This window comes from Rhagoletis pomonella, unplaced genomic scaffold, assembly GCF_013731165.1.
Source record: "Rhagoletis pomonella isolate Grant_MI unplaced genomic scaffold, Rhpom_1.0 Rhpom_scaffold_00002, whole genome shotgun sequence".
NCBI classification, from domain to species: domain Eukaryota; kingdom Metazoa; phylum Arthropoda; class Insecta; order Diptera; family Tephritidae; genus Rhagoletis; species Rhagoletis pomonella.
The window spans coordinates 9,275,903-9,294,916 of NW_023458556.1; the positions used below are offsets into that span (position 1 = coordinate 9,275,903).

General features: G+C 39.5%; 3 protein-coding genes across 3 annotated transcripts; all 3 read left to right on the forward strand.

Moving 5' to 3' along the window:
• The first annotated feature begins 1,343 nt into the window (after nucleotides 1-1,343).
• LOC118733020 (regulatory-associated protein of mTOR-like) lies at nucleotides 1,344-6,590 on the forward strand. Its single transcript, XM_036462177.1, has 3 exons — nucleotides 1,344-3,222; nucleotides 3,456-5,915; nucleotides 6,496-6,590. Exons 1-3 carry the CDS (start codon nucleotides 1,371-1,373, stop codon nucleotides 6,501-6,503), a joined length of 4,320 nt encoding a protein of 1,439 aa, XP_036318070.1. The 5' UTR covers nucleotides 1,344-1,370; the 3' UTR covers nucleotides 6,504-6,590.
• On the forward strand, nucleotides 6,586-7,440 carry LOC118734436 (multiple inositol polyphosphate phosphatase 1-like). Its single transcript, XM_036464157.1, has 3 exons — nucleotides 6,586-6,857; nucleotides 6,987-7,175; nucleotides 7,242-7,440. The coding sequence occupies exons 1-3, from the start codon at nucleotides 6,586-6,588 to the stop codon at nucleotides 7,438-7,440; spliced, it is 660 nt and encodes a 219-aa protein (XP_036320050.1).
• Nucleotides 7,441-10,159: 2,719 nt separating this feature from the next.
• On the forward strand, nucleotides 10,160-11,887 carry LOC118733021. Its single transcript, XM_036462178.1, has 2 exons — nucleotides 10,160-11,794; nucleotides 11,852-11,887. Exon 1 carries the CDS (start codon nucleotides 10,315-10,317, stop codon nucleotides 11,644-11,646), a length of 1,332 nt encoding a protein of 443 aa, XP_036318071.1. The 5' UTR covers nucleotides 10,160-10,314; the 3' UTR covers nucleotides 11,647-11,794; nucleotides 11,852-11,887.
• Nucleotides 11,888-19,014: the final 7,127 nt, after the last annotated feature.

The window sequence follows — 19,014 nt, forward strand, 5'->3', positions numbered from 1 at the left end:
CACTATCAAACAGACCGCTTGTCAAGCGGTCGCGTTGATGGAAAATCTTGAAATTTTTGATTTTCCATCAACGCGAGCCGACAACAAGTACGTGTGACACGACGATCTCCGATTGCCTCGGTTGCTGGGGTAACCATCAACGGATGCTTGAAATCGCCGACGAGCTTTAGAGTTTTGACACTCCGTTAACTCTCTTACAAAAGCTTTGCACACACACGCGAACCCACACACAGTGCCTTACTAAGGGGGTCGATTTTGTCAAGAATCATCTTCATATGTTTATATTTTAGAAATAAATTATAGAAAATGTTGATTAGGAGCATGTTTTATTATTCCAATATTTTCGTTCGTGTTCTTGAACAAAAATGTACATATATATTTAAGAAAATATTACCCCATCTTATTGTACGCCCCCTCAGAAAACCGCGAGACGATTTCATATAAGGTGGTGTTACTAGAACAGGTGGTGTGAATTGCTCTGGTACCCAAATGGCAAAATTTTATATTTCGCTTGAGTGTGTGAGCGAAAGAGAGCATATGTATTTCTTATTTATTCCTTGAGAGTAGAATAGCTAAAAAGAGGCGTTTGTGCACAAAAACAAACCAAATACAGGCACCTTATATAAATTCGCCTTAGAAAAACCAAATAACCGCAAAAAATACAATATGATTCATCAATCAATCATTTTGGATAGCGTACATCAGTAAAATGAGTTGTGAGTTGTTGAGTCATCTCCAGTTTAGAAATTTGAAAAGATGAACTTGGCAACTCTACCAACTGCAACCGAATTGCATGTTGACGTAGAAAACATAAAAGACGCGAACTGCCAGAGAAAGCAAAGCAACGAATGAAAGTGGTGTAAACGTCAAATTCGGTAAAGAAGTGAAAGAATGCTGCGTATTTTTCCGTCTAACGTGGTTTTCAATTAAGAATAAAAAAGTGGTCATAATTAAATTGAACAAACGCATTTAAGTTATCCAGTGGCTTTAGGATGCGTAACAAATGATTTACAACAAGTAAAACAAATAAATTTTCAACCGAACGAATACAAATTTCTTGCGTGCTGAGCTGCTGCTGCCTACAGGGCGGGGGCAATCAAAAAAGCGGCCTGTGAACGGCGTAATAAAGTCCTTACGATATAGGTCGACAAATCTGAAAAGTACAGACGCTGCTATAATTTTGGATATCGCAGGACTACTTCAAATATAATTGCTTATATACAGGTCAATTCTGAAAATTGTAACCTTGGAAATTGTTTTTCATAAGCAGAATCGGATTTAAAGTCGGCCACGGCCATTATAATCAACTATTTCGCTGGATATTCTTGGTTTTCGAGGTATATATAAAAAATTCTTAGTGCTCGTGCTAAATGGATAGTGGACGGAATTATGGGCGTCTTGTTACTTCATTTGTCATCGGAGGTGTCAGCAGTGGAGGCGGTTGTGCCGGCAGTGGCAGCCGCAAAACCTCAATGTCTGATAGTCAACAAATGTTACCAATGTTGCAGCAGCTGACAAATGGGTCCTTTGGTATCATAGTACCTGATAAGCATTGCCCACTTTGCTTTCAAGCAAAACGACATCAGGAAAAGATTGAGGGCATAAGGTGCAAGCCGGTTGCTTGGCGCATAAGAGAGCGAATGAAAACAGCTAGTGTTGTGTTAGTGCTTTGTCTGAATATAGGCGTTGATCCACCAGACGTCGTAAAGATACAGCCCTGTGCACGTTTAGAATGCTGGGTCGATCCCTCTTCGGTTTCGGCGCCAAAAGCAATGGAATTGATTGGAAACAATTTACAAATGCAATATGAGCGTTGGCAGCCACGCGCACGCTATAAGAAATGCCATGATCCCACAGCTGAAGACGTAAAAAAGCTGTGTACATCACTGCGGCGCAATGCAAAAGGCGAGCGCATTCTTTTCCACTACAATGGGCATGGTGTGCCTAAACCAACTGCTAATGGCGAAATTTGGGTATTCAACAAGACATTCACGCAATATATACCTTTGAGCATTTTTGAGCTACAAAGCTGGATGGGTGCTCCATCAATTTATGTTTACGATTGCTCTAACGCTGGTATAATTATAAATTCGTTTCAACAATTTGCAGAACAGCATGAACGGGATTTAGAAAAATCGGGTCAACGCGGCGGTCCTGGACAGCCACCATCTATATTAACACCATTTGTTAGCTATAAAAATTGCATACATTTGGCCGCATGCTCTGTCAATGAGATATTGCCTATGAATGCCAATCTCCCAGCAGATTTATTCACATCCTGCCTAACCACGCCAATAAATATCGCCCTTAAGTGGTATACAATGCAAGAGAAATTCGAGCTGGTTCCGCTCATACAGAGCGAGCAAGTCGACAAGATACCGGGGAAAGTAAATGACCGGCGGACAATGATGGGAGAATTGAATTGGATATTTACTGCCATCACTGACACTATTGCATGGAATACTTTGCCACGCGATCTATTTCAGCGTTTGTTTCGCCAGGATTTGCTGGTCGCCAGTTTATTTCGTAATTTTCTACTCGCCGAGCGTATATTACGTTCGCATGATTGTATCCCTGTATCGCATCCGGCATTACCGCCATGCTTCCGTCATCACATGTGGTCCGCTTGGGATTTAGTCGTGGATTACGCATTGCAGCAGCTGCCTGAAATATTGGAAAAAGGTGCACCGTATCGGCAGTTACCATTTTTTGAACAACAACTAACGGCGTTCCAAGTATGGCTAGATCGAGAATCCGAATCGCGCTCTCCGCCAGAGCAGTTACCCATTGTACTACAGGTGCTGCTTTCACAGGTGCATCGATTGCGCGCCCTAGAGCTACTTGCACGTTTTCTTGATCTCGGCCCATGGGCGGTAAATTTAGCACTTGGTGTGGGCATCTTTCCCTACGTACTTAAACTGTTGCAGAGTTCGGCCAAGGAATTGCGACCGGTGCTCGTTTTTATATGGGCAAAAATTTTAGCAGTGGATCCGAATTGTCAGGTAGACTTGGTGAAAGAACATAAATACTTTCTGTCTGTTCTGCAAGACACAACAGTATCCAAGGAACACCGTACGCTGTCTGCGTTTGTGTTGGCTTGCATTGTGAACGACTTTTTGCTGGGCAAAACAAGCGCTTTGCAAGGTTCCTTAGTGTCGATATGCCTGGAGCAACTGAACGACGAGAGTTGGCTACTTCGTCAATGGCTAGCTATATGCCTAGGTAATGAGATTGGATAATTGTTTAATTTTTATTAAAACCTTGCTGGACTTTTGGTGCTGTGAGGAGGTGGAACATTAATAACGCTCAACTTTGTATAATATAGAATTGATTCTTTGCTTCTCCACATTTAAGCAAACCAAAAGTTCTTGCAAGAGTACATACATAGTTATGCGGCATCTTGATACTACTTTTTCATAACATACTTCTTAACTACTCTTACTCAATTGTCTTAGGCATGCTTTGGCAAAATTTCGAGAAAGCTAGATGGTCCGGTGTTCGAGATTTGGCACACGAAAAACTATATCCCCTGCTCAAAGATCCAATACCAGAAGTTCGCGCAGCTGCTGTTTTCGCATTGGGCACATTTATTAGTTCAGTGACTGATCGAGAAGAGCACGCAAATAATATTGATCGCATAATTGCCATTACACTCTTGGATACTGTGGGGGAGGACATGTCTCCTTTGGTGCGCTTGGAGCTGGCTGCAGCCCTGCAGTGGATGGTGTTGCTGTTTGAATCGCAGTTCGTAACGGTGTACATGCAGGAGCAAATGAGTAGTTCGAGCCCTAATTTGGCGCTGACAACATCAGTTAGCGGCAGTGAGCGTAGTGCCAGTGTAGCCCATAGTATGGCTGGTGCACCCAGTCCAGCGGTGGTGCACCATTCTACACACAGCTTAGAACGCCACGTTTCTATGCGGCGAGGTGCTAGCTCAAGTTCGATATCAAACATGGTCTCCACAGCCATACCATTTCAAGCGATATTTTTACGATTGTGGCAAGGTATTTATAATCTTGGCCATGATCCATTTCCGGAAGTGGCAGAAACAGCACAAAAAATTATAGCTTACGTACGTGATAAGTCGGTCGATTTAATCACCGCCAAAGAGGCCACCAGCGACAAATGCAATTCGAGTGTTAGCTTACCCCCGAGCCCGTCAACACGCGGCAACTTTTTAAGTGGTGAATCACCACCAGTAGGTGCCGGTGTACAGGTGGGGCATCAAAACGCCAGCAATTGGGCGAATAAGCTTCGACATAACAAGCTTTTAGCTGCGAATGTGATGAACAGCGCTGATCATCAGGCGCTATTACAACGTAAATTACGTACTACTTCCATGGGGGATGAAACGGACAGTTGTGTTCCACTAAACGGCAGCCGCAGTGCTGGCTTAATGGGTTCCGGCCTTGCAGTCGGCGCAACTACAAGTTTGCACATGAATACAGGTGGCAACGGTGGCGGTGGTGATGGTTCACATTCAGCTCGCAGCAGTACGAGCGAAAGCAACTATGAGCCGAAGTCGACAGCGCTGAAACCGATCCTGCAAACCGAGTTCATATCATGGGCTAATTCGTACTTTATGAGACCCGGTAAGAATCGCTACGCCTCCGCCGAGGGTACAGAGGGACAACAGGTATTTCCCGCAGATACGAATTCTCCTGAATTGCGCTCCCGACAATTTCGTTTTTGCCGCAATGAAATAATGCGGCGACAGTCCAAAGACCAGCTCATGCGCGGCTGCCGAATTGACACGCAGACTTGCATGCTAAAGACCCAACACACGCCTGCCATTGTCAAATTGCTGCCATATGAAACACAGCTCGCCGTCGCTTACAAGGAGAAAGTACTAGTCTATGATTGGGTGCGCAATTCAGTGCGCTCATATGTGCCACAAGCCAGCAGCAATCACATCGGCGAGTCGAGCGGTTCATCGTCGTCGCCATCGGCGCACATGCAGCACCATCAGCAACAGTATCTACAGCAGCAACAACAAAGTTTAACCGCTCGCGTTAGTGCCATTGAATTTCTGAATGCACATGACATTGGCTTGATACTGGCAGGTCACGAGGATGGCGTTGTGCGTGTATGGCAACCAGGTACTGAGGATCAACCTGAGTCACAGCTAATAACTGCCTTCGAGGGTATCCCCGCTATGAATGCTGCTTATAATGGTTCGCACGGTGGCAGTGGTGGCGGTGGTGGTAGTGGTACTGGTTCCGGTTCCGGTTCCGGTTCCGGCTCTGGTTCGTCTTCGTTGAAACACCGACGTGACTTGATGCGTACCGGCATAGTCACCGCTTGGCAGCAATGTAGACAGCACCTGGTTGTGGGTGGTGGTATTTCGCGGTTCCTACGCATCTGGGATGTAGAGCGAGAGCTGAAACACGGTGACATACCGATAGGTAGCGAGGCGTGCGTGCGCGTATTGGCGCCATTCTCCTATAATTTGAATAGCAGCATTGTGGTAGCAGGTTGTTCTGATGGCAGCGTGCGGCTGTTCGATAAGCGTCTAGCGCCACAAGAGGCGCGAATATGCGTCTTTCGCGAACACATTGGTGCCATACTATCCGTTTGCCTGAAGGAAAACCAACCCACCCTGATCACAGGTTGTGCACAGGGACGCGTGCGTATCTTTGATTTACGACAAGCAGCTGCTGTGTCCAGCTGGGAAGCGGGCCCAGATGTGGCCGTAATCGCTAGTCACGCATCGGCGGATATTGTAGCGTGCGGCAGCGCGCAAGGCATTGCGCTACATCAGGAAAGCGGACGAGCGCTGAATACGTTGCGTGGCACCGAGGGCTTTATGGGCACAAAAATCGGCTACCCGACTTGCTTGTCGTTCCACGCGCACAAAGCCGCCTTGGCGGTCGGTTGCGTGGACAACACGGTCGTGGTGTATGAACCTGTTGCAGGTACATAAGAAGAGAAAATTTAAATTTTATGACAATATGATGATGAAAAGCCAAGCAATATATTTACAAATCGTTGATGTTTTTGCAAAACCGCCTAAATCCCCGTTGTGGCAAAAAAGAGATTTGCTAACCTTCAACTCCAGGCATCGAGATTTATGCATAAAAATTGTTAAATCGTTATTAAAACGGCAAATTTGTAAAATAATAGCTGGAGCAAATGCCGCTTATCAAGGCAATGCCTTCAAAGAAAAGCCGTTTTTTCGCTCTCCTGTAAAATTTGAGTGCCGTAAGATAGCCGGTTTTGCAATTGGTCGATGGGCGCTTTTCCAAAAACATCGAAGATATGCATATTCCTTCAAGATTTTGCAGAAGTTTTTGAAAGTTATCGTTCCGTAGATATACAGATTAGTATTTTACTATTTTTTGTGAATGAACTATGTATTTGCATGTTTAGGTTTTGTGGAGCCCGTCAAAATGTGCTTCAATATGAGTTTCTAGGCTCACGTAGCGAACACTAATTTATTTATTTATATTTTTTTACTTTTTAAATAATTTTTAATAAATTTTTCTTTACTTGCAGTTCTATAAACTTTGCAAACGCTGGAAGGTCGACGTTGATAAAAATCCAAAGACATTTGACAATTCTGAACGTTTTCTGCACGAACCCGAAATGATTGATGCCGTTAACTTTATTCGTCGTCGCACACAAGTCAAAAACATTACAGCCGAAGAGGCGAAACTTATTTATACTATTTGCGGTTTTGAGACAGCTTGGAATCATCGCCGAGATCTATCGGTGTGGTGTAATCTCTTTAATCGGGACACAATCAAAGCATTAGAATTTTTCGAAGATCTGGAGTATTATTGGAACGATGGTTATGGTTATGAACTGACGCATCGCATGGCCTGTGCTGCAATGGAAAATATGTTTGAATATATTGAGTAAGTAGCACTCATCTAGGCAGGAAAAGCGACTACTTAGAGTTCCAATTCGCCCTAGGCTCCCATTACTTTTTTAAATTGTATAGTATTTTGCACTTTGTATAATGAATTTGTTCCATTGCCTTGCAGCCCGAATTCGCACAAACCAAATGCCACATTTTACTTTACACATTCTGGCACATTGCTGAAGGTTTTGGCACACCTGGGTCTCTACAAAGATGCAGAACCTTTAACATATCGGGACTTTAAACGTGAACGCGCTTGGCGCACTAGTGTGATTGACGCGTTTGCTACCAATTTAGCTTTTGTGCTATATGAGTACGTACAACAAAAAAAAAACAAAAAAACATTTTTATTATATTAAATTTTGTGAAAATATTTCAGATGTAATAGAGAAAATGGTTCAATGGTTTTAACATTGCATCAGGAACGCCCGATTCGGCTACCCGGCTGCCCACAGGATCAAGACCTTTGCAGCTTAAAAGCGTTAAAAGATCAGTATACCCAAATTATAGCAAATTGCAATTTAAAAGAGATGTGTCACATTGAACGGGAGTCGGACGAAGTTTTGAAAGACAAATGAAATAATCAGATGATTCAGTGCAATCAAAACAGCGAGAACAAACGTAAACTTTCCTTAGACAAATATGAATGAACAAAATCAATATACAATATAATTAAATTAAGCTTTTATTGTACGATAAAGTGACACTCCTTTTGAGTCGTCATCTAACTGTAATTGTTAATTGTTGTGCTTGAAAACGTCAAATGTCTTGAATTAACAAAAGTGCGAAAACACCGCCCAGAATCTAAAAAAAACCGCGACGCAGCGATATTTTGCTTATACAAACACACATAAAATTTATAATGAAATCAAGATTGCATATACACACCAACTTATATATATATATATATATATACGTATATATACATACATAGTTATTAATAGTACATACATACTTATTAATTTAGACGAAATGAGAAAAAATAAGTTTACCTTCTTTATACGCCCATATACATATGTATACATATACTAATTGCTTTGCATATGGAATTACATACGTTAGCTAACCCATATTCATCTAGTGCACAAGACGCCTAGCTAACGCTAATAATTTAAATATTTTGGAATTTGGAAATAACAAAAAACGCGTCGCTTCATTTAAAAGCACTTCACTGAATATCTAAGTTACTTGACAACTTGTAAATGAATGCACTTTCTCTAAGTTATATACATATGCATATGTATTTTTGCGATCACAGTAAAAGCGCATATAGTGCGTGTTTCAGTGGCGGATCCAGGGGGGTTTTGGGTGTGAAAACACCGCCCGTGGGTCCGCCATTGACTGACACGTAGTTTAACAAATTTAAAATTTTGGCGAACAGCATTCATATCTAATTCGCAGGCTAATGTTAAATTAAATATACATATATCATTTTGGAATTTCTGCATTTGGCTATGGGCATATATCAGTTTGCTTGGAAAAAATTCGCATACACAACTAAGCATATACATATGAATGTATAAGGACTACAGTAACAAACTGAACCGCAAACAGCACACGCAGATTAACAAGAAAAAATAACAGCAAACAATTTGTTAAATTAAAAAAAAATATATATATATGTGCAAATCAATTGTTTTATAGAACTTGCGCAAATTATACATATGTATTGCATACAACAATTTCTTTAGCAAACATTAGTGTTAGGTAATTAACAAAACAATTAGTAAAGTAATTAAAGTTTTATTTTAATATTTTCGCGAAATAAAAAAAAAAACAAAATTCGTTATAATAAATTGCTTGTGCTGTATTCAAACGAAAGGTTCGTAGCTGTTTTAAAACAATTATTGTTTGTTATTGTTTTTGTGTATTTAACTAAATCATCCTTAAGTTTAGTGACTAACTGGGTTTATATATCTATTACAGTAAAATGTGTTCATTGATAAAACTGTAATAATTTGATTTCATTAAACAGGCCTCCAGAGTTTATAATTACACAAATATATTAAACACACATATGTACATATTATTAGTTGATACTTCTGATAATTAATTGCAATGTATAAACTACTTAACTAACTTCTGCGAAAAATAAACTAAGTAAAGTAATATTGAAAAAAAAACAAAAAAATTAAAAACACCTTTTTAATCCGAAAACCGTAGAGCATTTTTTCAGGCATCCAGGCATAGTTAGCCATTTTACTTATGGCCTAGAGAAAGCATAAAATGTATGTATCTGGCCATGGGAAGTCTTACTCCTCAGCAAACTTTTCAAACTCTTTGATGGATCTCAAGCTATGAACGACGATAGCGTAGTGATGAGAAAAGCAACGATAAAAACGATGAATAATATACACATTTTTGAATGTGGCAGCTCGTATCGTCGCCTGGGTAAAAGATTGTCGTATGTTGATTGGTCGGCAGGTTGTGGGACATCGCGATTGAAGTTTGGAATGCAATTTCTCAAAAACGCGAAAATAGATATTCTCCAAAGTCGCTGAAAATGTTACTAGTTCAAAAAATTCTTAAATTATCTAATTTTTAATGTTTAATATTAATTAGCTTTGAGTTTATGAAAGATTTTCTTTAGTAAAATTTTGTCGTAAGCGTCATTTGTCCACAATTTGGCAGCCACTTAAAAAACAAAAAAAAAATAATAATTTTCCCCAGCGGCCAAAACTCCCCTAATCCATTACAAAGTGGGGTGTGCGGTACGTATACGTAATGTCAATTCAAAATTACTTTTCTGAAATTACAGCCCAAGAAGGGTTTAATTAATTTAATTTTAATTTAGTTAGTCCACGTAAATTTTTTGAAGTTTTTGATTATTTTTTAATCACATAAAAGTTTTTTACCAACTTTTTCATAGTTTATTTTAACTAAGTCTGATGCTCTGTAAGGGAAACGTGTTTTTGTACCAACATTTATAGCTTGAAACATGCTATTGAGGGACAAAACAGTTCTCGGATTTCCACATTTTTGTCATCAAAACTTAGTCATAAAATATTATTAGGGTTAATTTTTACCCAATTCGAGTCAACTTGTACATTTCTTTTCCTCCGCTGGGGCAGGCACCTTGCCGTTGGTGTGGAGGCTTAACTGAATCACCAATCAGTCCTTCCCTGGCCTGGGGTAACGCAGCCGCTTTGCAGCCGCTTTTGCAGCTTCTGCGCTACCCCTTTTCCAGCTTAGGGCTGCTGGCGAACAGCGACCAAGAACTGCCAACCCCCTAATCCAGGGTGTTACGCGTTACCGTGCCTATTGGACGATTTGCAGCCAGGGGGGTCTAATTTCCGCTGTTAATAACGGAGCCTTCCTGAAACCGGGCCGCCTCAGGGAGTAACGGTGGCCTTACCGTGGCAAGGGGCGCTACTGCGGTGGACTATATATTTCCCCACAAAATTTTTTGACCACTGGGCCCGCCTCGTCGGGCAGGTGGTCGTACGACCAAGATGAATACAAATAAAAACAAAAACATAAATTACGAAAATAATGAAGATGAATGGAAGTTGCTCGTTAAAGCTCTTAGGAGAAGAGAGGGTTACGACTCCAACAGTGATGAGAGCTCGGCAGGAGAGAGGGAGCATTTAGCAAGCCCTAGCAAAGAAGCGGAGAGAGCAGAGGCCAAAAAGGCGCGGAAAAGAGAGCGGAAGAAAGCTCTATCGCAATATAAAGCGGCACTGCGCATAATCAAGCGCTTTGGAGCCGTGGTTTACCTGACAAGCCGTGAGAAGGAGCGCTTAGCGTGGGCAAGAGAGACGGTAAGGTCAGAACGTGCACAGTTCGATAGAGAACATTATGCTACAACAAATCGGAGATACCCTAACAGTATAGAGGAGAAGCACGCTAGTGGCGAGTTTGAAAGGAAGCGCCTTGCGAAAAATGATACGATAGACGATAAACCACTTCACAAGGCCGTAAGGCGGGAAAACCGCGACGACAATGATCCGTCGACTTCGAAGGCGGCTTTGTTAAAGAGCAGCGCGCAAGCTAAGAACGGCGAAGATATAGATGGGATCCCAGATTCTGTAGGATTAAGTGAGGTAGCCGAGCAGCACCTGACTGTCGCGCTGCTGGATCATAGTGATCCCTATGGCAAGATGACCACTGAAAAGTGGAAATCTGTAGAGGGTGAGCTATTGAGTCTAATGATCAGGCAAATGCATGAAGAGCCGGACAAACCCATGCCTACATTTGACGGCGAAGGCTGGTTTTACGGGGTCAAGCTCCTTAAATGCAAGGACAGCGCAGCACTGGAATGGCTAAAGCAAGCAGTTCCAAACCTACAAAGGCAAGGGGACAATGCACACTTAGAAGTGGTGGACAGAGTTCTGATCCCCACAATTCCGAAGGCGAAGGTATGGATCCCCTACGTGGTGAAGTCGGATTACGCCCTGCGCTTGTTACAGGCACAAAATCCGAATATACCAACACGGGATTGGAAGGTACTTCACGTATCTAAGACGACGGATGAGGGCCAGAGCTACATACTCCAAATCAACAAAGAGGCTGAAGACTTGTTGTACCCAGAGTATGGCAAAATGTCGTGGGGTATGGGCAGCATATATTTGCGTCTGAAAAAGCGTAACCTAAAAGACGATAACACAAATACGCTAGAAGTAGGAGAAATCGAGAAAGATCTAGGTTTCGATAACGTGACTGGCCTGAAAATAGTGGACGAGGCAGCTAAGGATGGTGATGAGGTACTAGAAGTGCAGAATGAGATGAAGGACGAGCGACTCGCTGATGCTGAGGGTCCTTCAAGTAAATCTTCAATACAATAAATTTACTTCGAACGAGCTCCTCATAACGGTGGATTAGGAGTCGTTCGACGTGGGCTTGGGCCAAGAGCTTCGACTTGCGGCTGGCGGGGGGATATCCGGACTTAATTCAGCGAAGTTCTGCTCATACTACATGAAGTTAGAAGGCAGGGTAAGAGCTATGATTGTGGTAAGAAAGAAGTTGCACTTACCTAATGTCTAATTACAGCACAGAGGACTTGGTGGAAGTGGCTACCGAACGGGAGAAATGGTTGAAGACTTTAAGCGCAGACGACAACAAATAGTAGGGTGGACTAAAACGCCCATCGTACCATCTAGGGCTTTCGCGAAATTAACGAATGGGGTGAGTCACTATCTTATCATAGCATAAACATATAAACCTTTCTTCCGAGCGAGTACTTCTAATAGAAAACTGGTAGGTACTTAGAAGGTCCTCGTCTTTTGAAAATTCCGAATCGAAATTTAATTTTGAGATCACGAAATTAGATAGCGAATGCGCTTCGTCCATTTAAATTGTGTCATAGAGAAAACATCTGTCGTTTTATTTGACTCGATTCGAAATGAGTAATCCTTCGATCACGATTCGGGCCCAGTTCGGTAATCCAAAACTAACCCAGGTGGCTGCGAATTGAAGATGACCTAGAAAAGGCCAACAACCAATTAACACCTACCCTAGTAAATATTTTTAAAGGTTCGTGCCCTAGGGAAACGGCCAAGGCTAAACCAAACCACTTGTGAATTCCAGCGGGATATACAATTTTAGAATGCCAAGTATAGCGTCAATCTTGACGGGGAGAACAGACTACGTGATCCCCCGTCTGGGTTTTGAAAAGTCTCTAGAAGCTAATATAGAGGTTGTCGGTTGACTCATTTACACAGACGGTTCTAAAATGGACGAATAGTTAGGTGCTGCAGTGTACTGCACCGACCCGGAAATTCAAATGATTTTTTTTTAATATAAACAGGAAGAACCGACTCCAAACTTCTGATGGGATTACTAACAGGGATTTGTTTGCTAGCAGCGTCAAAACTAGGTCTTATAAAAGACAAAAGGTGTAGTAAGTGTAACTTTTACGATGAAACTGTGGAATATATAATTTTGAGGTTAGGGAAAAATTATGACGTGATGGATCGAAGCGAGCTTCAGATCTGTGTTCAGTGACCCTAAGAAAATATCGAACACAAAGTCCTGTAAAAAGAACCTTTCGCCGATTTTTTTATGGCCCTGCGTAATCTGTAACCAAAAAGTTAAACACTTTAACACACTTTAAAAAATAGGTCATTATTTCGTCGAGATACTAAAGTAGTAAGCGAAAAAAGCGTATCACACGAAAAGGTACATATCATCGTTTAAAGCACAAAACCGCGTATCGTCGTTCTGCAAAATCGCGTAACTGACATTTTTTGCCAAAAATTGGATTTACTCACTTAAGCTCTTGGCTCAAGCCTTATCCATTCATTCTGAAATATACTAGCCAGAAATGCGATTGCTTTATAAAAACGAGAACCATTTTTGAAATATGAGTGTTTTTACTCTCTAGAAAATAATTTATGCAATCTCACATACGCGGTTTTGTACTTTAAATGGAAGTAATTACTGCTGGTTTAGGGATAGCCCCATAAATCTTAATGTTTCTTCCCAAGTGATGTACACTTGAATTATTTTAATGTATGTATGTACGCGCCCTGCTTTTATCCTTGTGCTAGGTCAGTGCTGTGTGTTTTATTTTTGTTTTGTTTTGAATTTCCGCAAGAGATCTTAGCAACATTGCCATTGCCATTTTCATATTCCACTTTGATATTTTGAGCTTTTTAAGCGGAAATGCTTACACACATCTCCCACGTGTTGCACGCTCTTTCGCTTTCTATAGCGCAGGCGCTAAAATACACGGAAATTGTAAAAATAGTTTCTGTCATCGTCCTGCGAGCACCAACAATAATTGTGCTTTTTACTGAGTTATTAGTAGTTACTTAGTTGCGGGCACGAAATGTTGAAATTTAGAAGCAAATTTTTGTAGTAGTAGAAAATTTAGTAGGCTATACATACCTACTTATGCTATACATATACTTATGTACTTATGTATGTAAGCAAAGTGGTGATGCAAGTAAAATAAAATGTTTTGCTGTTTTCAATGTTTATACGACAAGTCTAATTCTAATACAAAATTGGTGGAAATGTTTGATGAAGTGGACAACGAGGCGTTCTTACAATTGCAATCATGTCCTTAGAAGGGAGCATGCATGCCTACTTATTTAAATGAATTTCGATAGAACAAAATTTTCTCCAGCATTAAAATAAGAATTACATGGAAATAAATTGTGTAAGCTGATTAGTGAAGTAAATACATTTGTATACACATCAATAATGACTGCTGAACTGACGCTGAGTGCCGGATGTGAATTTCATTAAAGGAGCTGATGGCAAGGAAAAGGAGCAGTCAAAAGAAATTTTTGTGTGGCAAGGCAATATCCATCAACGGTGTTACTACATACATACATAGCGCATTTTTACCCACTTTTACACAAGACCTGCGTTGAATAGGAAATACATATCGCTTTCTTTATTCACATAGAATACACAAAAGGGCAGCAAATTGAAAGGATCCTGACCCAGTTTCAGTAAGAAGCATGTGAGAGTGTATACACTCAACAAAAAAAAGACAGCTGGATGGCGAAAAAAATTAAGAAAATTTAGATGGTCAGCAGCATAGATAAGAAAATGCAAAAATGTGACTTTACTCAAAATCAAGCCTAGACGAATTGTTAATGTGTGTGTGTGTAGTGTGTGTAGTCCGCGGGTGTAAAAAAAACCTTACACAACAACTATTGATCTCCCACCAAATGCCAAAGCAAAAAAAAAAAAAGTATATGTACACACAGAATATTTACGCATGAGTAATTAATTAATTTAAGCAAAGCTTATATTATAAAAGTATAATAATTAATTAGAAGACATAAAAGTAACAAATAATACATAATATACTAAAAGTACAAAAAGTGCAAATTATCAACCTAATTACACACACACAATCATACATATATGTACATACATATGTGCAAAACATCCTTAAAAATTAATGAGACTTCGAATCCTTTGATTTCAATGAAGCCAATGCGATGCGATTGAATTGTCAATTGCAAATCCATATAAGTGCCACGCATAAGCCGACCGCAATTACAATTACCAACACAACGACAAACTGAAGTACAACTCAACATTTGCATTGCATAGAGACGTCGAATTCAGCTGGCCAAAGATAATTAGCTCTTCCCCCAAAATCGGTTTGCTAATCGACAACATACGCGCGCATTCACGCTTTGAACGCAGCAACTATTAAGTATTTGGTACACCTAAACAAAAATTATAGCTTCCAATCATGCTGCCTTGGTGGTGTTATTTACTAATTGCTGGGCTGGCGATTTATGCCCTTTTCGAGCTCCATTACTTCCTGCGTATGTGCCTTTGTGTAATTTTAGCGCGATTCGTTAAAGGCAAATGCCACATTTTGGAAACGACCAGAGTAGGAGGTATGTATGGATGGATGGATGGCGGAAAATGATATTATGTCATAAAGCATTGAATGAGAAGACTTAAAAAAGTTGAGCTAATTTATTTTTATCGAAAATATAAATTCTTTGTAGTAAATGGGCTGTTTGTAGCATTGGTAAGGTGTGCTATTGAGTTGACAGACTGACTATTAGTGTGGTCTTTAAAAATATCAACATCATGAAAATTTCTAAATAAACAAGTAATGTTTAAGCAAAAAACCAAACCGACATCAATTCCCATATAAAAATTTGAGATAATCGTTAATTTCTTCAATATCCAACGATCGGATCTAAACCACTTTAGTATGGGACACCTTTCCTTTAGAAAAAGAATTAATAGAAATCGGTTAACGTAGTCCAAAGTTATGCGGTAACATACATAAAAAAAAAAATAAAAATTTTTTCAACGAATTGATAAACTTTTCCTTTTTTTGAAGTCGGTTAAAAAACAGGAAGGACAGTGCTATGCCGAAGACCTTTCATGAACATCAGACAATTTTACCTAACCCCATTACTGCATTTTAATTTATTCGTTTGGGGGCTTAACAACATTTTTATCTTAACTGCATACATAGAAAGAGCAGTTAAATTGAATATTAACAAATTTGTTAAACATTTTTAAATTTTCGTGGATGTAATTAAAAAAAAAAATTAGATGTTGACATTTTAATTGTTTTGCTGAGCATCTCCTACTATCCTGCTAAACTGTCTGGTGTGTGTTATAGTTTTAGGCTTTATGTGAGGGCGACCGATATCATAAAACACTTCATTATTTGTATTTTGGCATAATTACATACATATATGGCACACACTCATAATTCGTAAAAATACCACTGATGAACTGAAGTGGGGAAAAAGCGATATGTTACAAAACGCTGCTGCTTAAACGAACTAACTGAATACCAAATTGAGAACATGCGGGTCAACTAATAAAATCAACGTTGGTGGGTTAGTTTAGGATACGATGCACAGTGGTTCAAAACTGGAATTTTATGTTCATAATTCACCTGAGTCTTCATTTTTCACTCGTCTTGACAATTTTTTTTATATATAAGCTTATAAAATTTGCAAGAGACCAGTTGAGCCCGATTTTTGAGTTTTTCATTTCATTGTAGGTATTAAATTTGTTAGTGCAAAGTGCGCAAAAAGGAGAAATTTTAAAGAAATCGATTTTGCTGTTCCAGTAAACAAATGTTACATAATAAACACTATTTGAAAACAATTGTAGGGTTTCCCCAAAACGAAAAAAACTCACAAGAAAAATTTTAAAACGTTATAAAAAAAATTTTCGCAGAATAAAATTTTTTTTCGCAGAATACAATGTTTTTTAGTATCTAGTAAAATTTTAGGTTTGCAGTTTTATAAATTTTTAAATTCTGGGTAAATTCATTTTAAATGATTCTTGCATGCAAATGAATGCAGGTTAATTAACTAATTCAAAGAATGTTTACTCTTTCTCATCAAATAAATACTATATTAAGCGGCTATCTCTGCTTCGAAAATACTGCCGCGATCCGACAGTTTTGAGTTGAGTTTGATGAAAAGTGTCCCACCTTAATTAATTTTTGAGAATAGCAATAGAATTAATATACTTTTTGAATGGAAATTTTAGTAACGTAACGACAGGTAACGTCACGTCAGATAATTCAGCTGATTAAGCAAAAAGGATACCATATTTTTACATTAACCTTGAACATTTCCAATATTACCAGAGCAACTTTTATACAAATTGTGTTGCCCGATCCAAGTCTAAATCCACTTCTGTTTTTTGTGACGCCACGCCAGCGCGTATGTTTACTAATATCTTTAAATTGCTACTACCAAAAGTTGTAATTTTTTTACTGAGTAAGGAACCATTTATTTGCTACGCAAATCTGGAAAAATCTTTTTGAAATTTTGACCTTTTTTAACACTTCGTCATACAAGTGTCACGTAACGCCAGTTGGCAAATACCCCTATGTAAAATTTAAAACCTTTCATTGCAGACCTCTTGCACTGATTATGACAACACATATTTTCTATTTACGTACGTATTTAACATTACTAAACCAGGTGTAGAATTTTAAGGACAGTCAAGGTGACGGCGAAGTATTACCTGTAACTATGTATATGAGTGCAAAAACATATGTACCCAATAAACATTGTGGCGAACGTTCGAAAATGACCTTCGATATCCAATATGCATATCGAACTGAGAACGAACTCATAAACAACCTTAGTTTTCCATAGTTCATAGTATATTGGAAATACACTCGAGATGGGTTCGAAAAAAAATGGAAACCATAGTAACACGAGAGAAAGTAAAATGCAGCTCATTCTTGAAGGGAAATATAACACAATCACTCTCTCTCTCTCATAACGAACGGCAAATACATTGGATAACGAAGGTTCCGTTTTGCTGGAGAACGGCCTAGTTCTCGAATCGAATACTAACCTATGCCACATTCGTTATCGACGGTGAGACACGAAAAAAATATTCGTTTTCCAATCATTTTCGAATTGTTAACCAAGCCCAATGTTTATTGGGTAGGCATAGATTTACATATCCATATATATACATACATATGTATATACCTACATATGTATGCAAATTCATACCCATTTAAGACATTCGAATGCTTTTATTGCTGTAGCCACATGCTATCGACACGTGTTTTTGATGCTTATATAAGTAAGTAGTAGTTCTATGAAAATACGATACCTACCCCCAAGTAATGTATGTACTATACTTAAATATACCCTTCAAAGTTCTGAGTATAATTGCAAATAGCAACAATGCCGAAAATAGTAGTTCTTGTAAAGGGTGAACACACCAAAACTGCGACACTTAGAAATTACTACCAGAAACAAACTAGCTATTATTACTAGAAATTATTTTTTTTTTGTATTATATAACTTGGAAGTTTAGATGTTATTAAAATGTTAAAATATTAGTTATTATTTGCTCCATATGCAAGTGATCGGTATTTTCATCGCACACGTGCCCTCATGTTCTGCACGACTGCATCATCGACTTTACGCGATGCGCACAACTACTTTGTTTTGCACTCTTCAATATTTTTCACCAATATTCCCCAATAGAACGTAGCTCTGGGCTATTGGGTGGATTGCAGTCGTGAGGTACAAAATAGATGTTATTTGCATTATACCACGGCAATGTGTCCTTGGCATAAGGGCAGGTTCCCACGTCCGCCTAGAACAGTGGCCTACTCCTTATCTGTTGATAAATGACAGAAGACGCCTTTTGAGGCACTCATCCCGATTAACTTGATCATTCATTGTCCCGGATGGGAAAAAAGGGCTGCTCTTACGGCTACAGGATCAAATAGCTTGCCAAACCATGTGGTTTTTTGGAAATTTGGACCTCCTTTTCAGCTTACAACTTTCAGGGGCATCTTGACGACTTGCACCAGTATAAAAATCTTGACCTGCAATATATTTTGAATTTTTATAGCAGTAGGTTTCGTAGTCCATAACAATGCAGTTGTATTTTTTAATTTAGATTTCATACAACTTCCGAATGCGGGATTTCGCTGTAACATTCTACTTTGCGCCTCGGTCTGGCGCTGTTTGAGCTGTAGAACATCTCAATGAAGTTTTCCGCTTTACCTTTTGTACGAAAAACTGCGATCTGCGTACGGATTTTGCAACATAACGCGACAAAATCTTCGGATTTCGCGAAAACGCACTGAGGACCTTCCGAGCACTGTTTTTATCACTTTGACCATGCTAACCCCCGCTCCCTGGTTTTCTTGTAACTGCCAGGCCTTATTTATACCGATTAAAACCCTGCAAACTGTCGAATAGTGCAATCTTTAATTT

Excerpts from the sequence above, each read along its gene's own strand:
- LOC118734436 (XM_036464157.1), top strand. The coding sequence starts at position 6,586 with ATGATTGATGCCGTTAACTTTATTCGTCGTCGCACACAAGTCAAAAAC. Across the intron at positions 6,858-6,986 it reads AATATGTTTGAATATATTGA|CCCGAATTCGCACAAACCAA; the intron begins GTAAGTAGCACT and ends ATTGCCTTGCAG. Across the intron at positions 7,176-7,241 it reads TTAGCTTTTGTGCTATATGA|ATGTAATAGAGAAAATGGTT; the intron begins GTACGTACAACA and ends AAAATATTTCAG.
- LOC118733020 (XM_036462177.1), top strand. The coding sequence starts at position 1,371 with ATGGATAGTGGACGGAATTATGGGCGTCTTGTTACTTCATTTGTCATC. Across the intron at positions 3,223-3,455 it reads ATGGCTAGCTATATGCCTAG|GCATGCTTTGGCAAAATTTC; the intron begins GTAATGAGATTG and ends CAATTGTCTTAG.
- LOC118733021 (XM_036462178.1), top strand. The coding sequence starts at position 10,315 with ATGAATACAAATAAAAACAAAAACATAAATTACGAAAATAATGAAGAT.